A 22756-nucleotide genomic window follows, 5' to 3' on the forward strand; every position below is an offset into this window, starting at 1 on the left:
ACAGGATGGCAGAGCTCAGACGGGCCCCGAGTGTTCCCACGTGGGTCCAGAAGGCAAAACAGGGACCCACAAGAGGAAGCTAAAGGAGCACTTTTCCTTCAGTCAGAGCCATGAAGAAATGGAATGGGTGGCCTCTGGGGAATGGACTCTCATCACTAGGGTCTCAAAGGCTACACAGCAGGGCTGCTGTGAACCTCCTTCAGAACACTCTACACTGAGCTTCAATATAACAGGCTCTGAAGAAAAAAAAATAATATATATATGTATTTATATTTATAATATTAGAGCCAGCACACCAGGTATCCGATCCCCACTCGGCCACACACTTGCTGTGGGACTGGAGACAAGTACCTTCTTTTTGTTTCAGTTTACTCATTGGTCAAATAGGGTATGTAAGAAGAAAAAGGAAATGTAAAATAAAAACAATGGTAAAGATTAAATTAGATAATATATGGAATGCGCACAGAACAGTGCCTGGCACAATAAAGATTAGTTATTTTTATTGTTATCCCAGATTCTAAGAGTCCTCGATGAAGCTTTTAAGAATGTGAGCTTCAGACATTCAAAAGGCAGCACCCACCCTGAAGGGAGGCTAGAGTTAGGACCGGCCCAGGACAGCCCCAGCATCCCCAGATGCCCACCCTCCACGGCCTGCCACTGCTGTACCCCTGGGAGCAACACCCCAGCAGCTTTGGTGATACCTGGACCAAAGGGCTATTTTTGATGCCTGTTACCTGCCCTAGAAGGCGGGATTGCTCCTGGCTGCAGAGTGAGAGGAGCCTACAGTTGCCACAGGAACCTGGAGAGGCCCGAGGAGCTGGGGGAGAAAGAGTTTCTAGAGTAGTGGACGCTAGCCAAAGTAGAGGCCAGGAAAACGGCTATAGGAGGCATCTGGGAAGACCCTGTCCTCCCCGCCCAGGCCCAACTGGTAAATAATGGTGGGCACTACACAAGCTGGAGGGGAGGAGGACTCCCTCTGGGGGCCACCGTGTGCCCCACCACCTCCTCTCCATCCCGCCCCTAGTCTCCAGGTCCTTGGGCCCAGGTGTACAAGGAGCCTAAGGGGAACCCACACACACCCTGTTCATTTAACTGGCACCTCCAAACCTCCAAACGGATGTGTAAGGCCCCAGAGCCTGGCCCGAAAGGCTGGGGAGTATGGGACACGCTACCTGGACCAGCAGCGCCACCTCCTGGCAACGCCAAAGACTGCTAGTCTTCAAGAGCTCAAGAGGAGAAAGGGGGAATCCCGTGTCCTTTCTCAGGGAGCAAAGCACTTGTCAAGGTCACTCAGCCACTGCTTGGCTTAGAGGCTGGGCCCGGGCCAGGACAACCCAGCTGGTTGCCTCTGCTTGGTTCCCTGGGGCTTCCAGTACTGAATCAGCATGTTGCCTCACTCTGCATGAATGCTGAGGGCAGTGTCGGACGCTCAGGACCCTAGCGACCCCACACTGGGGCCACCAGCAAGTCTTAAGATCTTGTTGTTCGCTGGTGTCTGTCTAGGGCAGGACTGGCCACAGCCCCTCCTCCCCACCTGTCCCCCTGGAGGAGAGACAAGCCCGAGGACAGAGGAAGAAGAGGGGGTTGGGGAGCCTCCCTAACTGCAAGGTTGAGGACCAGGGATCTTTCCAACGTACAGGTTTTTGCTCTTTCTCTTCCGAGAGGCTTCATCATCATCCCCAGCCGTGTCAGCCCCACTCATCTGTGGAAGAAAGACACGTTATAGTCGGGGCATCCAAAGGCTGCTTGCTGCCTGAGCAAAGAGAGGCTCAGGGATCCAACGGCGCCTGCAAACTGTCCCACCCCTCTCCTGCAAAGCTCCTACCCCTCAGGTGAGGGACAGGGAGGCCCATTACTGGGAACAGTCTGTCCATGAAGTGTGGCCAGCTTGGCAGATCCTCCAGCCAAAGGGGTCTCCTCCCGGTGCAACTAGGAGCCCGGTTTGCGAGGGAGAAGCCGAAGACACAGCACTGATGGCAGAACCAGAGACAGCAGACTGGAGAGCAGGGCTACAGGAGGGCTTCTGCAGTGGGATTCTGCCAGTCATGGTCCCTCGGTGAGCCTCGATTTCTTAATTTCAAAATCGAGATCCTGGGATGCCTGAGTGGCTCAGTCGGTGAAGCGTCTGCCTTCGGCTCAGGTCATGATCCCAGGGTCCTGGGATCGAGTCCCGCATCGGGCTGCTTGTTCAGCAGGGAGCCTGCTCCTCCCTCTGCCTCTGCCTGCCCCTCCCCCTGCTTGTGCTCGCTCTCTGTCTCTCTTTGACAAATAAATAAATAAAATCTTTGAAAAAAAAAAATCAAGATCCTAATGACTAACTCGGGCTTCTGAGGTTTGGCAGAGACCTGGGATTGGTCAGCAGGGTGGACAGTGAATTGTCGCACAAGCCTGAGAGAAGCTCTCCTGCCTTAAAGCCTTCCATGGCTCCCCAGTGCCCCCAGGGTAACATCCAAACTCTGTGACATGATATACAGGGTCTGCCATCTTAGGAGCTGGGCAGGAAGTTGCATTTGAACATCAGTTACAGTCCTTCAGTTATCTCTCCGGTCCAGCTCCCTCCTTGACCCTGCCCTCCAGACAAATGGAATGTCTTTGCATGAACTGCCCCCTCACCTCAGGCCTTTACCTGGGCTACACCTTCCACGGGGGATGCTTTTGTGACCCTCCCATCTCCCTTTACTCCCAAGACCCAGCCTCAGGAAAGAGCAGACCTCGGGTAAGCCACTTAAATGCCTCCTCACCTAGGGAGCACTCCCAGACCCCAAGACCAAGGCTGTGCCCCCTTCACCGCTTTTGAGGTTCCCGCCACATTCAAAAGGGCTTTTTCTAAATCTGTCCCCTCTGCTTGGCTGTGAGTTCTTCTTTTTTTTTTTTTAAAGATTTTATTTATTTGACAGAGACACAGTGAGAGAGGGAACACAAGCAGGGGGAGTGGGAGAGGGAGAAGCAGGCTTCCCGCGGAGCAGGGAGCCCGATGCGGGGCTCGATCCCAGGACCCTGGGACCACGACCTGAGCCGAAGGCAGACGCTTAACGACTGAGCCACCCAGGAACCCCTTGGCTGTGAGTTCTCATGAGCGAGGCCTCTGTCTGCCTGGGTCACCCTCACGGGGTGAGCACCTCACGATTAGGAGCTCAACAAATATTTGTCGAATGAATGAATGCATCAAGAGAGGGAAAGCAGACTGGAAACAATGAGTCTTGAGGCCCTCACTGCCTGAATCCCAGCTTGCAGCTGTATCCCCCACCCCCTCCGCTCCACTGCGGCCCACAGACTGCACCTCTCCCACCCCTCTCTCCCCTCCCCTTTGCCTGTGCTGTGTCCTCTTCCTGGAATGCCTCTCTCCTCTTCCCCCTCAGTCTGCCACTCCTCTTCTCCAGACCACTCCAGATTCCCACCATCTCAGGGCTGTCCTGTTTCCCTTGCCCTGCTGGCGCTTGTCCATCTTCTTCCAGAAGAAACCCAAGGCCCCAACAGTGCCACCCTGGGGCAGGAGCCCAGGAAATGCTCTGAGGATGGGAGAGGAGCTAGAGCTCAGAGTAGGCTGGGCATGGACGTTATGTCCCAAGACAAGACAGAATGCCACCCAGTGTGCATCTCAGCTCTAATTCCTCATGAGTCCCACCCTGGGCCTCAATTTCCTCATTTGTAAAATAAAGATGGGCCAATTCTTAAAGCGCTCTTAATTCTGTAAAGAAAAGTGGCCTTATTCCAGATATAGCCAACAGGGGGAGCTACTAGCCTCAGTGGAATACACACCCATGGATGGACGGATGGACGGATGAATGGATGAACGGACAGACGGACGGATGGATGAATTCATACTATAGACCAGACCCCGGAATGGGCATTATCCAGATACTATCTCATTAATCTTCAGAGTAAGTCCATAAAGCAAACAGAGGTTCAGAGAAGTTAAGCCACTTGCCCAAAGATACCCAGAGTTGAAGTGACTGCGGGAATCTAGGTCTGTGTGCATTTAAGGCCCGTGTTTCTCCACTAGAGGATGCTGCTATTCAAATGTAAGGATGGGGCACATTCTGAATGTTTTCAGTAAAAGTCTCGGGGGAAGTGCCACCTCCTTCCTGAGAAGACTGCCCCGCCAGGGTTGTAAACACGCGTGTATACGTGCATACACAGGCACACACCCATCTACGGTGTGTGATTCCAGAGCTCGGGTTTGCGGGAAGCAGGTACTGATCCTATTTGTCCTGACTCTGGCAGAGTTTCTTAGCCTCTCAGCTTCAGCTTCGTTGGCTACAGCACAGGTGGGGTGACGGCCCCCTGGCAGTTGGAAGAGTCACCACGATCAAGCCTCAGCCCCTGTGGCCCAACGCTGGGGCCCTCTGTAACCAGGGCTGCCCGGGGTCATTGCTCAGTGAGTCTCCCCCGGGCTCCCCAAGCTGGGCCCGTCGCACACACCGGCTGCAGTCACACTGGCCAGGCTAGGCAGTGCCTGGAGCCCCCACCCGTGGGAAAGGGCCACGGGCGCTGGGCTTCCTCCCATTCTAACCTCAGCTTCCGTACTTTATCGAGCCCACACAATGGGCCTGGGGGCCACTCCCGCCCCGCCCGCACCCCTCAGCCTCTGCACTGCTGGGAAATGGGCTCTTCCTTCCACTGCTGGGAGGGGGTCATCTTTGGCAGGGACCAACCCACACCAATCGGCCTGATAGCCCAGTGCCTGGGCAGTGACCCGCAGAGCAGCTGGGGACACCCAGGCACTACGTGGGGGTGGCTGCAGGCTAGACAGAGAAGAAACTGAGCCAGAAAGTCAGGGTTCTGATTCCCAGCCCCACAGTGGCCCCCAAGGCTCCCCTCTTCAGGAGGTCCTGCCCGGTACCCAGCACACAAAAGGCCTCTCCTTCCCCTCTGCTCCCCACTGCCTTGCTCCTCCCCAGGGCCCTCCCTGCTGGAAGGGAAACGGAGGGGGGCCCAGAGCCACCAGGCAGGAATCCCTGGGGCCCGCCCGGCCACTCCAGGCACTGGGAGCTCCCCACCCCTTGGAATAATAACTATAATTCTTACTGTAATTATCACTATAATAATAGTTGTGGTTAAGGGTGTCGATTCTAAATTGCCTGGATTGGGATCCTACCTCAGTGACTTAGGAGCTAATTGGCTTTAGCCGAGTTACAACCTCTCCCGGTGCCTCGGTCTCTGTAGCTGTAAAGTGGGGATAATGACCGGACCTGCCTCATCGGGGCGTGGTGCGGATTAACTAAGCGAACACGCAGGAAGAGCCTAGTTCGGTACCTGTACGCCCAGCGCCCCACTGCTGCCGGCTGTGGGGGTTATCGCGAGTGTTCGCTGAGCACTCACTACGTGCCAGGTCTGCAGTGAAGGGCTTTCATGTTTTTACCTCGTTCCATCTTCACGACCCTTCTGAGAACGATTTGTTGTCACCTGCCCCAGTCCACAGCGGAGGAAACTGAGGCACAAGCTGCCAAGTGGCAGCGAATTTCAGGCCTGGCCCCAGAGCCCACCCACGACTGAGGGCTCTTGTGAGCAGGGGCTTCACCTGGTTCCTCTCGCTGGTCTGGACCCAACTTCTGGGGCTACCCGGACATGCTGGCGCCAGCGCCCCACACCCTGTCCCCCTCTGACCTGGCCCAGCCTGGCGGGCCCCATACAACCTTGTGGAAACACTGGATCTGAACGCTACACATATTTGTTTGGACACAGGAAATAATTTTTCTTTAAGCGCCTTGTAAACAGGAGGCTCGAGAGTACTGCCACATCTTGGAGCTGGAAGGCATCTTAAGAGGCCCTCTGGTCTGACCTCCTGCCTAGGCGGGAAGCTTGGCGTGGCAGACAGCCTCTGCCCAAGCCAGTCCCCGCAGGGGGCGGGGGAGAAGGAAGCATGGCCTGGGAGGGGCCGCAGCCTCTGTCTCCTCACTGTCAAAGAACGACCACGACCCTGGGCCACGCCAGGCCAGGCTGAGGCGGAAGTGAAGGGCAGCAACCCTGGGCCCAGACACAGATTCGCTCAGGGCTTCGCAGGCTCCCAGGAAAAGGGCAGATGCAGGCCCGTGGTTCTGCCTGCGGGGCCACCAGGGGGCAGCCAGCAAGGCAGGGGTCTGGCAGCAGAGGGCACTGTGAGACCACTCAACTCGGCACCGGGAGCCAGGCGCAGGGGATGGCCCGGGGGGGGGTTAACCTTGGTGGGGAGGTCTTCTCCTCTCTGGACCTCCAGCAGCCCATCTGTAAAATGACCATGACGAGTGGGCCGTCTCTCAGATCTGTCTGGTTCAGATACTCCTACTCCCAGTAGAAAGAAATCACTCAGCGCCCAAGAGGGCAAAGGGTGACAAGTAAGGGTCACCCCTGTGACAGGCAGCATGCCCTCCGGGCAGCCTCAGCTTAGCCATACAGCCCCGGGGCCACACCAGCTCTGTCTGGCCCTCCTGGGTTTCACATCATGACAGGATCCCTGCCATGGGCGTAGAGCTTTCCACATAGTGCAATCTTCTCGAATCCCTGGGATACCTCCAAGGAAGACTTAGCACTCCCACTTTATAAGAGAAAACGAAAGCTCAAAGAAAGACCTAACTTGGCCAGGGTCTCGGGACCAGGAAGGAGGAGGCAGAGCTGAGATTTGAACTCTCCTCTTCAGCTCCTGCCTGGCATAGCCTGGAAACAGTGGCCTGGAGGCAGCAGCTGACCCTCCCAAGAAAGCCAGGCCCATGCCAGGCCCAAGCCAGGAAGATGGAAGTCACGGGGGAACCCACCGCCGCCCCTGCCCGCTGCCAGCCCCCCACACTCTGTCCCTCACCAGCCTGAGGTGAGGTGAGCAGGGTCTGGAGTCGAGCCAGGGAGGACTGCGCAGGGTGAGGCCACGGCCCGGCTCTAGCAGCGCTCGCTGTGTGGCCTGGGACAAAACACTTCCCGCTCAGCCTCAGGCTCCCTGCTGGAGGACGAGGACAAGGAGTCCCACCCTGCAGCAGTGTCATGCAGGCCAGGAAAGGGAGCTGGGGGCACTTTGTGAATGTTGGCATAACGGCCACCACGTTTGCCACTGCTCTCCTCCTCCTCGTCGTCATCAACATGATGCCCATTTATGGAGCACCCACCGAGTGCTGAGTACCGGCAACTGCCCGAAACACTCCACCCACGCTGGGCTACTTTATCTTCCCCGCAGTCCTACAAAGGAGGTATTATTACCATGCCCGTTTCGCTGATGAAGAAACTGAGGCTCAGAGAAAGGGCAGGGACTTGCCCCAGGCCCACTGGCAGTGAGGGATGGCGCGGGACCAGGGGCTTGCCCAGCCTCAACCTCCAGGGCAGGGTTCTTAGCGAAGCTGGCTGGCTGCAGTGAGCAGGATACACATGATGATGGACTAGCAGCCGGGTCCGTGGAAACTGTGGGAGCACAGCCTCTGAGGCCCCTGCCAACTCTGTCGCTCAAGCCCAAGAAAGGAAACAAGAGGCCAGGAGAGGGTGGGGGATACCCGTGAAAACCCTGGGCTCCCAAAGGAGGAAGCTGAAGCATGACAAGAGCTGGTCCAGGCCTGCCGGACTCCTGCGCAGGAGTATCTGCCCCAAAATAGGAGCTCGGATCAGCTGGCTGGGGGGGACTAGAAGGATGTGCGTGTAGGTGGGTGGCTGTATCTGTATATAGATATTTGTATTTACATACAGAACAGAACTTGGGAGGGTCTTGGGAAGGGGGTGTGGAAACAGGGTAGTGAGCCCGGGGATCTCGGTGCCCACCGGAGAGGAGTGGCCAGGCCTGGTCTGAGTGAGCCTGAGGCCTCACCCGGGTAGGGCAGAGTTCTAGACTCTCTCTAGCTGCATCAAGAAATGGCCAAAGATGGTGATATTCCAACTACGAGGAACAGCACAGCCCCTGGGGGGCTTGTCTAAAATGCAGAGTCTGGGTACCATATGCTGGAAATTCTGATTCCAGGAGCCTGGGGCTGGAGACTTAGAAATCTATGTATGAATAACCTCCTTCTGAGCACATCAAAGTTAGAACCACACGTGTCTGTGGATGAGGAAACGGAGTCCAGTCCCAGTTCCTTTGGGATTTGGTTCCAATTTCCGGCGCCCGAAGTTTAAGGGCTTTTCGGGGCGGGGGGGGGGGGGGGTCCCAGCCTGCCCTTCCAGTCCAACCACGTTGTAGCAGTGTCCTCCCAAGTGTGAAGTCAGCCTTCTCACTAGTGCCTGAGGCGAAGAAGGCTTCCAAAACCATGGCCCAACTCAGTGGGGAAATGAGCTGGAATCCATTAGTCATGTCTGCCCTGGGCGTGGAGGCAGGAAGGGCAGCGTGAGTACCATGCGTCTGCCATCCCTGCATTTTAGAAATCCCCCGCTCTAGCCAAACTGGCTTCTACAGACACTGCCCAGAATGCCTGTCTCATCCTCTCTTCATTCTAAACCTGCTCAATCCTCAAGGCCAAGCCAAAGGGCATCTTGCTCCAGAAGCTTTTCCCTGATGGCCTAAGGCCCTGAGGTCTTTCCTCCATGAACTCCCAGGTCCCTGCCCCCGCCCCCCCCACGCACCTGGCCTCACAACATTGTCATAACAACACCTCGCACCGCGCTGGCTGCTAGCATCTCAAAAGCATCTACCGGTTCCTGCACTAAAAGGTCACCAGGCAACAGGCTCTTCGGGTTCATCCTCAACCACCCGGCGACATGAGTGTAATTCGTCTCTGCTTTTCACGGAAGGACACTAAGGCTCAGAGGAGCTGAGTGGCTCACCCAAGGCCACACAGTAAGTGAGAGACCAAGCCCAGGCTCGAGCTGGCTAGTGGGCTTCGAGGACGTGATGCAGTCTTTTCACTGCGGGGGCAGCTTCTGCACCCCCACAGATAGCTCATTGCTCACAGGCTGAGAGCAGCCTCGCACATTCCTGCGGCCCCTCACTGGCACAGGGCACAGGGCCTGGCACACGGCAGGAAATCAATAAACACTTATTCATCTATTTATAAATATTTGCGGCATGGTAGGGACGCACTCCAGCCCTGGAGCCAGAATCTAATTCTGGGGCAGACATTTATAAACCGTGTGGCCTGGGGTAAGTGAGATAACCCCTGAGTGCCTCGGTCTCCTCCTCTGGAGGGAGCTTCAACAGCATCTCCTTCATGAGGCTGTCATGAGCACTGGTGCAGTCAGCTACATTGCTTAGAACTGGGGCGCCTGAGGGCTCAGTCGGTTAAGCATCAAACTCTCGGTTTTGGCTCAGGTCATGATCTCATGAGATCGAGCCCTGCTTGGGGCTCTGTGCTGGGCGTGGAGCCTGCTTAAGATTCTCTCTTTCCCTCTCCCTCTGCCCCTGCCCCCCAGTCGTGCACTCACTCTCTCTCTCTCTCTCAAAAAATAAAAAAACAACAAAAAATAAATTGCATAGCATAATGCCAACACAGGGTAGATGTGTGCTATCGTTGCTGGCTGATGGATTTCTAGTCTGGCTAGGCCTGGACTGAGCCTCAATTGTTCTACTACAGGAGACAGTCCTCTAGCGAATGTCTCAGACCTTCTGGATCCAAACGCACGATGTCCTGGGGGAGGCCACACCTGCTCTACTTCGGTGGGGACCCCCAGTCCAAAGGAGCTGTAAGAACACAGCATCTGGAGTCAGAGTCACGGCCTTAAGTGCAGGCGTGGCCTTCTCAGTCCCTCCGTGCCTCAGCTGTATCCTCTGTCAAATGGGTAGAAGGCTCCCTGGAAGGCTTAGAGAGGCGCTGGGGTGGGACTGCGTTGCTCGTCCCCTGCAGCTCCTGGACCCACCTCCCCGCTCCGTACCACCCCGTTTATTACCCACTCCCACCCACCCTCGGCCTTCTTACCTTCCTGTGTCCCGTGAAAAAGAGGGAAAGGTGGTGCATGGAGCCACCGTTGCGGCCCAGTTCCTTCTTGAGGGTGCGGGGCGAAGGCATGGCCCAGGCGGACGTGGTGCCCTCCCCGTCCGAGCAGTGCAAGGTGGTGTCGGAGGCAAAGCAGGGCCCGCGGGCTTCCTGCAGCAGGCTTCCCTCGCTGTGTGTCCGCCGCCGCAGGGAGTTCTGCACCCGCAGGGAGAGGCCGCCCTCAGCCTGGCCCGCCTCGATCATGCTGCTGCGCTTGGCCTCACGGCGCTCTCCATAGTTGTCATCACTCGTGTCCTCCTCCTCTTCTTCCTCTCCCTCCTCGCCCTCCTCAGCCTCTTCCTCGTCCTCCTCATCGGCCAGGCTGCCCCCCTCTGCCCCGGCCTTCTGGCTGTAAGCACTGTCCAGCCGGACCTCGGGGATCACAAAGGTTGGCCTGGAGGCCACAGGCGGGTCCCTGGTGGCTGCTGGGGGGTCCCCAGAGCTTGCAGTCTCCTTAGCTGGCTGGGGGACCTGGCCGGGGGGCAGGTCTTGACAGGGCGCAAGCTCCTGAGCAGGGGTGTCCTGGATGACAGGGAGGTCTTGGCTGGGAGGGGGCTCTTGCCTAGGAGGAAGTTCCTGGCAGGGAGGGAGGGCCGGGGCTGCAGGGGGTTCCTGGCATGGTGGGGAGTCCTTGTTTGGCTGGGGCTCTGGGCCTGGAGGAGGTTCCTTGCAGGAAGGTGAGTCTTTGCTGGACGGTGACTCTTGGCCAGGAGAAGCTTCCTGGCCAGGAGAGGGGTCCTTGTTGGGTGACAAGTCTTGTCCTGAAGGAGGCTCCTGGCCTGGAGAGGGGTCCTTGCTGGGTGGGGGGTCCTCAGCACCCAGCCCCTTCCCTTCCTCCAAGGGCATCTCTCGCTTCTCATCTGCCTCTGGCTCAAACATCTGGGAAACAAGAAGCAAACAAGAAAGGTTCAGAACAGAAAGCTCTGAGATGCCAGGCAATGTACACGAGCCAACCTCACAGAGACTGAAATAAATCAGGCAATGGCCAGAACCGCACACCTGACAGCCCGCAGTCTGAAAGCTAAAGTGAGAATTGGAAACAGAAAGCCCCTTTGGCTTCGCTGCACATGGGTTCCCATCCTTGTCTTCTTGCTTGAATCTTCTGTTTGCTCCATCAAAAGCGTGGCTGGTCATTTAGGGGAGGAAGGAGGGGTAACCGCCATTATCTGGATCCTATTGCCGGCCGGGGCCGTGCCAGATTAAACACTCCTCTTGGGCGATCTTCCTGACGGCCCTCTGAGGGAAGTGTCATGGTGTCTCCGAGTAAAGGAGGGGCCACGCAGGCTCCTCCTTCATGGACCAGAACCAAGCCAAGTCCCAAGCCAGAGCAATCACAAAGTGATAGAACCTTGGACCTGGCCAAAGGGTATCTTCTACCTGAACCAAAGTTTTAAAAAAATCCCATTCAAACAAGAACTTGCTCTGAATATTTAAGTATCTCTTTGAAACTAGCAAACTGGAATGAAACCAGAACTTCAAAATATTGCCCACCCTTGGACGACACAGATGTCACGGGCACATGGGGACCTCCCTAAGGGATCATCCACCCAGTGGTTTTTAAACTGTGTTTGGAGGAACCTCAGGAGCTCCACACAGAAAAAGAAAGCTTTTCCTGCCTGACACACAACCCTCAAACCCTCGGCATTTTTGCTGGATTCCTACAGATTTCATTTGCAAAGGGAAAAAAATAGTGCCCTTGATGAAGTCTGAAAGCCAGCTTGCTCACAGGAAGACTGGGGCTCAGAGAAGGGTCAGGAGTATCCACGGGACTGCAACCGCACGGGGGGGAAGCAGGTCTCAGGCCTGGGCCGGGCCCCTCATCACACCCAAGGACTCGGAATGCTGGCGCGAGAACTATCTGGGGTCTGGGTTTCACCCATCAAGAGGCCATGGCCACCTAGAAGGGGAAAGTGGCCACACGTCCCTGGGGACTCTACAGATATACAGGAATGTGCGCGTCCACTGGCCGTGCACACACGCGGACACTGGCTGAGATCCGGAGAGGTAAGTGCTCCCAGAACATAGGTTAAGAGCTCTCGTTGTAGAGACCATTATAACATCCATTTGATGGATGACCATGCTGAGCACAAAGAGCAGTGACTTTTCCACTACCGCACAGCTGCCCAGGACTGAGAGGCTGTGCCCAAAGCTAAGAAGTCTTTTCAGGCCTGGGGAGGCCGTGACGGTGACGCTCCAGCCTGTGGCCCAGCCGTGGCTCAAGGCAGCCACAGAGTGCTGCCCACACGTGGCAGGGGTCCCACTGGCATCTGGGGGCACCAGAGCGGATATGAAAGCACAGTGTGGGTAAGGGCCACAGGCCGGGAGCATGAAAGTGAAAGGGGAGCGCCCCCCCGATGGAGAAGATGACTGAGCAAGGCAGCGGAGTGGGCCTTAGAGGACTCTAGGATGATCTGGCCAGGGTTCGGTTCTCAGGCACAGCTGAAGACAGGTGTCCACTCACAGGGATTCCCTGCCCTATAAATCGTACCTGCAGCTGGGAAATGACTCTACCCAGAGACCCCTCACACCTCAGCCTCAGGCCCTGACACATCCTTTTTTTTTTTTTTTAAAGATTTTATTTATTTATTTGACAGAGAGAGACACAGCGAGAGAGGGAACACAAGCAGGGGGAGTGGGAGAGGGAGAAGCAGGCTTCCCGCGGAGCAGGGAGCCCGATGCGGGGCTCGATCCCAGGACCCTGGGATCATGACCTGAGCTGAAGGCAGTCACTTAACCAACTGAGCCACCCAGGCGCCCTCCTGACACATCCTTGATCCCAAATCCCCAGTGCACAGAGGGGGAGGCTGAGGCCCAGAGAGGGTCAGGAGCCAAGGGCATATCACACAGCAGGGCCAGGGAAAGCCAGTCGCTAAACCCCCTGGGTCTCAAGGTCCCCACCCATTGAATGAAATAACCCACACACACAAGTGACAAGCCAGGAGAATAAACATAGAAAGGATAAAGCTCTTTTCTTTTTTAAGTAGGCTCTATGCCCAAGGCGGGGCTTGAACTCACGATCAAGAAGCGCACATTCTCCTGACTGAGCCAGCCAGGCGCCCCGAAAGTATAAAACTCTTGAACAGGATGCTGGTGGTGGTAGCAGTTGTAGTGACTGGAACAATGGGTCTAGAGGGAAGAGCTGAAGTCACAGACCCCAAACCGTGGCCCATCCTTCCCACGGACCCCTGGAAGCAAGCTCTGGCCAAATACCCAGAATCAAAGCTGGTGATTGTGACGGCGGGCCTCTCCAGAAATCTCATCTAGAAACCAAGGTCTGTGCTCTAGCCCCATCAGACTGCTCCCAGGGAGAGAGAGAGCTCCCCTGCTGATGGACAGACAGCAAGGCTGAGGCCCAGCCTGGACAGTGACCTACAGACATGCCCCAAAGCACCAGCACCAATCGGGGCTCGGCTGGGGTGAGAGCAGGGCCTCTGGCTCCTTCTTCCCAGGCCTGCTTCTGATCTCATTCCAGAGCAGCCCAGTCCTCCGCCCCTCCCCCCACCCACCAGGGAGCATGCTCCTCGAGGAAAACAAACAGCCAGCTCCCTGGTGCCCCACATTCAATCACCCGCCCCCTTGGCCAGACCCCCGACCTGGAAGGACAGATGGAAGGAAGCAGCAACCGGTGCCTTCGGGGCCTGGCACGGAGTGGCCCTGAGCGGGGAGCAGGCCACATTTCCCCTTTCCTGGGGGGTGGGGGTGGGGCCGGGCCTGTCCCAGCACTGACTGAGCCTGAGCCCGCCTACCCTCCTCGGGAAAAGTGCAGCCACAGACCCAAAACCAGAAATGCAAGTCAGCCTGCCTCTGCCAATCCTGCCCCAAACTGAGGCCAAACCAAACAAAGCCAGGAGGGGAAGTGCCACCATCCCCGGAGGGCCCCCGCCCCGGGGCAGCCAAGAAACCACCCAGGACCCAAGGGCTCTGAGAGGGCCCAGGGATCAGTGTTCAGATGTCAGCGGTATTGCTTTCCAGCTGTGTGACTCTGGCCAGCCTCCCAACCTCTCAGTCCCTGTCCCCTCACCTGGAACAGGGCCATCCTATCACACCAGGGACTCACGGGGACCATTCTCAGTGCTCCCCACAGGGCCTGGCCCAGGCGACGCGTTTGGTAACATGGTGGCTATCATTAGTCCAGTCTTATTTCACAGATGGGGAAACTGAGGTCCCGGAAGCTAAGGGAGTTACCTAAGAAACTGGAGGCTGATGTAGAATCAGCCCTCAAGTCTCCTGGCCAACGGTACCTCCTGGCTTCATTGGGCCCTTCCACACAATATGGTGGACCCAGGAGTCTAGAGGGAAGGTGGGGGCGGGGGGAGGCTGAGCACTGCCGGAGGCCCCTCACCTGGGCCCCATACACACAGGGCAGGTACTGGCAAAGGAGGACCAGCCGGAGCTCTTTGGTTCTTCCCTGTGCTCCAGGATCGGGCTCGTGTGAGTGCCCACACGGGTTTGGTCAGGCCAGTGTTCCTGGGCGAGCTGGGGTTGGGAGTGCCTTGGGGGGGAGGGGGCTTCTGGAGCAAATACAGGAAACCTCAGAAATCTGGGGGGAGGGGTGGCCAGTGAAGGAATTAGGACAGGAAAAGAGATAAAGACGAGAGTATGTCACAAGGGATGCCAGGCGTGGGATTGTCCTATGAGGAACAGAGTGATCCATGCAGAGCCCTGCTCTGTCAAAACTGCTCTGGGCAGTGTGAGCAGGGGGTGGCGGTGGGGGGAGGACTGCAGGGACACGCATGCGTCCTAACATGCAACGGTGCGCTCAGGCACTGAAGGAGCCCCTGAAAGGACAGAAGGGGACAAGTCACACACAATAACTGCCCTCCGTTGAGCAGGAAAAAAACAGAGGCTGGACAATTGGTAGTAAGGCCTGCGGCGAATGTTCTGACAGAGGAGGTACAGGGAGCTAACAGGCAACACCCAGTTAGACTGCTTTGCAACAGGTTGGGGTGATAAGAATCCAGCCACAGGGCCCCAGAGAGATCCGCCTGCTGGCCCAGGGCCTTGGGTCCAGAGTGTTCTGAGCAGCGGTCCCCTTCCTGTGGGGAGTCTGCACTTCTCTGGCTTGGCTGGCCCAGGATTAATTCTGTCCATGTCTTGCCAGCTAGAAGCACACAGGAAATGAGCCAGGCCCTCTACATGAAGCTGCTGTTTAGGAGCTAATCAAATTCTGCCCCCAGTCCAATCCAGGGCTCACAAGAGGCCGGGAAGGGTGGCAGGTGGGACTCCCAGAGCATCTCCTGGGCCCCGCCCTGCTGCTGGGGTAGGGGGTGGCAGTGAGCTGCTGGAAGTGACTTGCCCAATGTCACACAGCTACTAAATGTGGAGCAGGTCTGCTGACCTCAGAGTCAACCTGCAGCTCTCACCCTGAGATGACTCATCACATCCACCACAGATGCTGGGCTCTGCATCTGTCCTCAAAAACCACTTCCTGCCCTGGAGCGGGGGTGGGGGGTGTGAACTAGGGTTTGCTTTTGTCTCTGGGTGGCCCTTACACAGCTAGGATTTTACAGATAGAGCATGGACAGAAAGCCAGAAGGCCTGCGTTGGAATCCTGACTCCATCATCTGCTAGCTGTGTGACAGGCTGTCACTTCTGGGTTCCTGTGTGAAATGGAACACGAAGTGAGGACACTTCCTGCCACCACCACCCCTCTTCCAGAGGGCTAAGGGGACCAAGTCTGAGAAAGGACAGGAGAGTGCTCTGCGAACTGGAACGTGGTTGGAGAAAGGGAGAGGCTATTAGAATTCCTGCCCAATGCCTGATCTCCAGGCTTGACTTGCGAGATGGGGTTGCTCCTTCAAGTTTGGCACACTCTGGGTTCCTAAGCAGCTCCCTGGCTTCCAGGTCCCCAGCATGAGGCTGGCTTCCAGGAACCTCAGCTGCCTGGCCAACACTTCGCTCCCCCAGCCCAGCCTTCGTCCAGCTCCTCCGCCTGATTTCTTGACACCCAGAGGCTGGAGCCACCACTCTGCCTCTGCCTGCCAGCTCAGAGCCTCCAGGCTGTTCTCCTCCTCCCCTGTCCCCAGCATGACAGGTCTGACACAGAACACGGGGCATGGGGACAGCACCTTACAGTGGAGAGAGCTCTGGAGACTGACCCCCTCCTCACTCACTGGCTGGGTGACCTCAGGCAGAGCCTCTTTGAGCCCCAGTTCCATCAGCCATAACATGGGATTCCTGACAGCTCCTCAGCTCGGTGGGAGGAGTGCTGAGCTGACGTGCACCCGGAGCCGGGCACCTTGTGGCAGACGGAGCACCTGGACGGCAGCCACGACCACAGTGGGACGGCCCAACTCCTACATCTCCTTCCCTGGATCCCACCCCCCACCACCAATCTGATGACCCCTCTTCCACCAGGTCCTGGGCCTCTTGGTCCGTCCATGGGAACCTGTCCCAGACCCCCGCCCGTCTCAGTCCTGCACGCTCCCTGGTGCACCCATCCCCTCCCCGGGCTACAGTCACCATCCGCGCCACCTGGCCACTGCCCAGCCCACACTGCCAGCCCCGACCTGTCTCCTGAGTCTTGATCCCAGAGGCAAGGGTTCACCAAGCACTCGTGAAACAGCGCTGCTCCCAAACACTGTCCTAGGCTCTGTGGGTACGACAGGAAATGAGAAAGACACGATCCCTGTCCGAGCGGGGCTTTGAGGCCAGAGAGGAAGGACTGACCCGAGCCACGACATCGCCCACAGAAACACGTAATGGATACAAAGTGTGGCCGGTGATGGACAGGAAAACCGTAAGGTGCGGCGGGAGAGAATGCATGTCAGGTGGGAAAGGCCACTCTGCGACGACACTGAGCCCCAGATCTGCGTGGGCAGGGAGGCCAGCACCCTGGTGCATTGGAGGACACCTGTGTGGCTAGAGCCCAGGCAGAAAGACAGAAACTGCCCTCTGCACACCCCGCCAGTGCTCCCAGGCTGCATGCGAGTCCACTCCATCCAGGATGCCATCATCAGCTGCCCAAACCAGGGACCCGGGTATCATCCTCTCTCACTGTCCCTTCACTACCACCCTCCCCACCAACTCCGGCCAGTCACCAAAACCTCCTGATTGCCCCTTGGAAAATCTTCAGAATCATCCCCCTGGGGTAGGGGATGCAAGAGTGGGGACAGGGAGTATATGGGAACTCCATATACCTTCCTCTCAATCCCTGAAACTGCTCCAAAAGCCAAGTTGATTAACTTAGAAAAAAAATCACCTCTCCACTCCCTCCATCTCCACTACCACCACCTCCCTTCAGACACGGTCATCTCCCACCGGAATTGATGAGGACCTCGCAGCGGCAGCCCAGACCCCTTTGGTCGCCATGCCAGAGGAGCCCTTTAGGCACATCTGACCCTGTCACGCCTCTGCCTAAAGCCCTGACAAGGCTCCCTAATGCCTTCCAGATGAAGTCCAAATTCTGTAGCCCTGAGCGGGTCTGGGCTCTGTCTCCCTTTGGCTTTACCTTCCACCACTCTCCGTCTCAAGTGTTTGATGAGGGATGAATGAATGAATGAATGAATGAATGAGCGGGCAATCCAGTGAACTTCACAGGACCATCTAGGACCTAAAGTGGGGCCCCTGAAACAGCAGCGGTAGCAGCTCCTGGAAGCCCACACGAGATATAGACTCTTAGTCTTCCACCCACAGGTGCTGGATCAGAATCTGCATTTTACCAAGATTCCAAGAGATTAATTTGCACATTAAAAATATCACTGATCCAGACTATTGGTTCTCAAAAGAGAGGTACACTTCAGAATCACCGGTGGAGCATTTTAAAAATATCTATATCTAGGCCCAATTCCAGACCTTACTGGATAAGATTCCCTAAGAGTAGGGCTGGCATCTTGACTTTTTTCCAACTCCCCACATAATCCTGGGGAGCAGCCCCAGTTAACCGATAGGATGAGTGAGGCCCAGAGAAGGGAGGTGATGTACCCAAGGTCATACAACAGAATCAGGACATGCATGCAGACCAGAACCCAGTGCAGGACCAATTCCAACACACAGCACTCCCTCTACCATGGGAAGCCCATGCAGAAGAGGCCTGACCTCAGCAGCCCCTTGTCCCCAGACAAGGAGCAGGCAAGCTCACTGGAGGCAGCTCCCCGTTCATGCGTCCTATTCACAGAGGCCCAGCTGCAGGAGAGAAAGGAAAGAGGAATTTGAACGCAGACCGAAAATTCTCCATTCCTAAAAGATCCCACGACTCCTCCTGGGTCTGTCGGGGACTCAGGAGGGCAACGCACCACAACAGGGAGCATACCAGACCCACTGACTGGAAGCAATACTGAGACACAGAGAAGTAGCTTTCCCAGGTCAGAAACCGTCAGGACAAAGCCAATACACAGGGAAGGAGAATGCTTAAGGAAGGAGAAGTGAAGACACCCGTCTTTGAGGCTTCCCTACTCTTGGCATCGCCACCTGGGTAAGCCAGAAGGACATGTCCTCAGGCCTTTGGAGCTTACTGGATGCCCAGCTTCTCACCGGGCAGGGAAAGCACCTCCCAAAGTGAGAGTTTCCAGGACCAAGCTCCCCCATCACCATCTGGCTAAGCCCCTCTTCTCGGGACCCAGATGCCACTGCTTCAATGTGCGTGGGTGGGGGGACCTGGATTGGGAGCCCCCCAAACCCAAGACCCCTTCCATACCTCAGCTCTCTTCTCTTCTGAAAGCATGAAAGTGGAGAGCAGGGCTGTCCCAGCTGCTTCCTGTCCCCATAGGGACCGGAGCCTCCGTCAGAAGGAGAATGCCAGGCCCCAGCAGCCTCTCCTGCCCCACCTCTGGGCTCTCTGCTCAGAACCAGCCCCTGCGGGCTCCGCCACCATTCCCCTTCCCCCCTGGCACCCCCTTTCTCTGCCTGATCCACGCACTGTCTCACTTCCCTATTGTCTCTACCTCTTAAGTCCATCTCCTGCCCATCCCCCAGAGCCCAGTTAAACGCTCCCTGGGATGCCCTGGCTAGAGGGCTCTCTGCTCTCCTGCCAATGTCCGGCCTGCCCTGCTCTCATGGCTCTGGGCAGGCCCTGCTTTGGCTCATCAGGATTGTGTCCCTGGCTCACTTACTTCCCCCGCCAACCCCCAGAGTTACTCAGCGAATACCGACAGAGCCCCAGCCACGTGCCAGGGCCTGTGCAGGGCAAACAGTGGCAAGACACCTTCCCTTCCCTGAAGGTGCTGGCCTATGGGGCAGAGAACCAGGTGAGAGGCCCATGTCACTCTCCTACCACCCATTACACTCCCCCTTCCCTAGGGGGCTACAGAGGCAGCAGGAAAGAAGGGGATGGCTCTTGGAGGAGGTCATGGGGACAGGGATGGGAGAGGACCCAGGCCAAAGCCAGAGACAGCATGGAACCTTCAAGGAAGTGCAGGTGGTTCCGCGAGCAGAAGCATGGGTATGTTCAGGAATTTGGACTTTACCCCGAGAGCCGTGTCTGTGTGATGCTGCAGAGATATAGGGAAGGTGGAGCCAGAGATGATGGAAACAGAGAGCAGTGATAATGATGGGGGGAGAGAGGAAGAGAGAAACCATGACTTGAGTGTCTCCCAGATACCAGGCACCATGACAGTTGCTTTCCATACACTTGCTCACCCCCTGTAGCCCCGTATGGTCGGTACCACCGGCCCCAGTTGGCAAATAAGGAAGCTGGGACTGGGACTCAGGGAGGTTCAGGGCCGTGCAGGATCACCAAGCAAGTAAGTAGAGGAGTCACATGGTTGGCCTGGCTGCAAAGCCCTGCTCTTTCTACTATCCCACAACCTCCTTTCCGGCCCCTTCACTGCCTTTCCTCACCCCCCTCCCTCCCTTCCTTCAAAAGACCTCACCCAGCACCCACCTGGGCCAGGCGCCGTGAGGCACGGTGAGCCATTCCAGACATAGGGGCCCTGCTCATACCCCAAACTGGTGGAGAGTGAGGGGCAGGTCTCTGACTCACCTGGAGGGGGTGGGGTGGTACAGCATTCCATACAGCTGGTGACCTTCCCAACCTGTCTCCCTCCAGGGCCCACTTCATGTGCGGAGAAGCCGGAAGCGTGTGATGTCTCTGTGATGTCCTATGCCAGGTTGATCGAACAGAAAAGCTCTGCCAAGCTAGGAGGACCCCAGGGAAGGGCACAAATAGCACGGTGGTCATGAGACCAGGATTTGGAATCAGGAGGGCCTGGGGTTGAATCTCACTTCCTAACCCTGTGGCTGACTCAATGTGACACCCCCCACAGGGCAGGAGGCAGGGCCTGGTGCACAGTGGTGCTCAGCCTGCTGGGGTGCCCCTCCTCTTCACCACTTGGCTCCCCCTCTCTCTCACAGCAGGTACCAGGGACCAACCCCAAATCTAAGGCTCAGAGAACAGAGAGCGCCTTCAAAGCCAGGGGTGGTGGAGGGAAGCCGAATGCTGGTGAAGAACTGAGGTCTGGAGACACAGACTCAGGTTCAAATCCTGCCTCTGCCACTTTCTTGCCTGATGCCCTTACCTCTGGGCAGGCTGCTTACCCTGTTCCAGGTTCAATTCTCTCATCTGTAAATGGTGATATAAGTAGTTAGTACCTATATCACAGCATTGTTGGGAGAGAATCCACATAAAGGGGCCGGCACATAGTGGGTGCTCGATAAACATTTCCAGTTCCTGTAATCATACTTATTACTACCAACAGTGTTAACATCATCAGTCCCCTTCCCTGCATCCCACTCTGGGAGATGCTACTTGGCACATTCTGACAACAGCCTTAAGATGGGGGTACTATTATCTGTACATTTCAGGGGAGGAAACTGAGGCCCATACCAAAGGCCCCGGAGGCTGGAGAGGCAGCTGAGCTTGTGCTCAGTTTCCCCTAGGCTGGGTCAGTCTGGCTCCCTGTGTGGCCTGGGCCAAATTACTTCCCTCTCTAGGTCACATCTTCTGGAGGGGGTCTGCCCAGCTCTGAATCTCAGCCAGCCTGGAAGAACCAAGGCCCACGGTATGGCCAGGTCTCCTTGTGGGTACATCGAGGGCAGGAGAAGCAGAAAGCACCCCCTCTCCAGGGACCCCAACCTTTGTCTGTGTGCCCCAGTTCCTAAAATATTCTTCTTTCGGGGCCTGCAGTGCTGGAGACACTGGGTCGGGAGCTGAGGGGGGAGGCTCTTCCATTCCAGGACACTAGAATGGATATCTGGCCATTGGGTTCAGCCACCACCCTGTGGCCAAAGGTCACCTCCAAGGCCCCAGGCACATTGCTACATCCACCACTGCCCCCCTGAAGCAGACATGCTCTCTGCTAGGGGGTGATGTTGAGGCTGGGGTCATGTGGGTTTGCAGTCTGCTCTAAAACCATCCTCTTGCCTCCTCCTGTCATGGGACTTTGTCTCATCTCCCTCACAAGAACCTGATTATATTCCTCTCCCACTGAAAACCCTTCTCTCCCTCTGGGATAGCTCCACCTCCTTACTCTGTGTGTTCTGCCCCTGCCAACTGATCTCCCCACCACGCCGTTTCTCTTCCCTTCCCTCCAGCAGGTCTAAATCATTTGTAGTTCCCCAAACACACTCTACTCTCAGGCACCTCGAAACCTCTGCTCACTGTACTTCCTACTTAGAACACCCTCCCCTCTCTTGTCCATGGGGCAAACTCCTACTCATCCTTCCAAATTCAAATCACCCCCATGTGTATTGCCCGTTGATTTCTGACAAAGACGATGATCCCCAACAGTGAGAAAGGATGGGTTTTTTTCTTAAACTAATTGGATAACCACCCTGAGAAAATGAGTCTTGACTTCTACATCCACCATACATAAGAATCTATTTCAAGTGGATTTTAGACCAAAATATGAAACATAAAACAACGGAACTTCTGGAAGATAACACAGAACATATCCACAACTTTGTAACAGGCAAAGAAACAGGATTCAGTAAGCACTCTCCTTAACGAAAAAGACTGACAGGTTGGGCTCCGTTAAGACCTTGTATTCTTCAGAGACCCTCCTCAAAAGAGGGAAAAGGCAAGACACAGGGTGGGAGGAGATATTTGCAATGTGTATATTCCACAGTGAAAACGTATCCAGAATATTTCTTAAGCTCCCACAAACCAGTAAGAAAAAGACAGACAACCGAAGGGAAAGCTGGGAGGGAAGAAGCTGGAAGAGACGCTTCACTAAGAGGTGGCCAATCAACATAGGGAAAGGTCCTGAACCTTATTAGTCACCAAGGAAATGCAAAATAAACCCACATTTAGTTATCGCAGTATCTAACACCAATAACGTTGGTGAGGACGTGGGGTAACAGAAGCTCTTATACACAGCTCGCACAGAGTGCCCTGGTGTCGCACTTGGGAAAATTATATGATAGGATCTACTAAAGCTAATTATATACCACTTTATGACTCAGCAATTGTAAACCTTACGTATTTACCCAACAGAAAAGTATATACGGTGCAGCAAAGACTCCATGAGACTATTCATAGCAGTGCTCTCCACGATAACCTCCAGCTGGCAACAACCCAAAGGTTCAACAGTAGAATGGGTAAATTGCAGGATATTCACACAGTGAAATAGGACAGTAGTGAGAATGAACAAAGTAACACTTCATACAGGAATGTTGACAAGTCTCATCATCAAACTGTGGACCCAGAGAAGTCAGCGTGAAGGAGTACATGCTCAGTGATTCCAGGTATACCAAGTTCAAAATCAGGAGACACTGATTAATGAGAGGAGTCAGGACAGGGGTTACTTCTAAGGCGCTGATGACTCAAAGGGAGTGTGGGGTATTTCCGGGGTACTCGAATGTTCTATTTCTTGACCTGGAGAGTTTGTTCACTTTGTGAAAACTCATCAGCTGTATCGTTCTAATCTCCCAGGCTGGGTTAGAAGCTTCCCCAGGGTTGCCACTCCCTGAGTCTCCCCATCAGAGCTGTGCTGTTACAATCCATCACATGCCTGTCTTTAGCCCCGGGT

General features: G+C 55.9%; 1 protein-coding gene across 2 annotated transcripts in view; it reads right to left on the reverse strand.

Annotated features, from left to right (window-relative positions):
* The window catches only part of LOC118017781 (regulator of G-protein signaling 3-like), a 31532-nt gene that overhangs the window by 4755 nt on the left and 4021 nt on the right, over positions 1-22756 (reverse strand). Inside the window, exons 2-3 of one of the 2 annotated variants that reach the window (XM_035015999.1) lie at positions 9795-10730; positions 1638-1702 (exon numbers count right to left, since the gene is read on the reverse strand). In XM_035015999.1, the coding sequence (XP_034871890.1) occupies positions 1638-1702; positions 9795-10730 (1001 nt within the window). Of the gene's footprint in view, positions 1-1637; positions 1703-9794; positions 10952-22756 lie in introns of those variants that run through there. The other variant, XM_035015998.1, reaches the window with a different exon arrangement.

Source organism: Mirounga leonina, unplaced genomic scaffold (genome assembly GCF_011800145.1).
Source record: "Mirounga leonina isolate KUSES-001 unplaced genomic scaffold, KU_Mleo_1.0 Mir_170, whole genome shotgun sequence".
Classification (NCBI taxonomy): Eukaryota; Metazoa; Chordata; class Mammalia; order Carnivora; family Phocidae; genus Mirounga; species Mirounga leonina.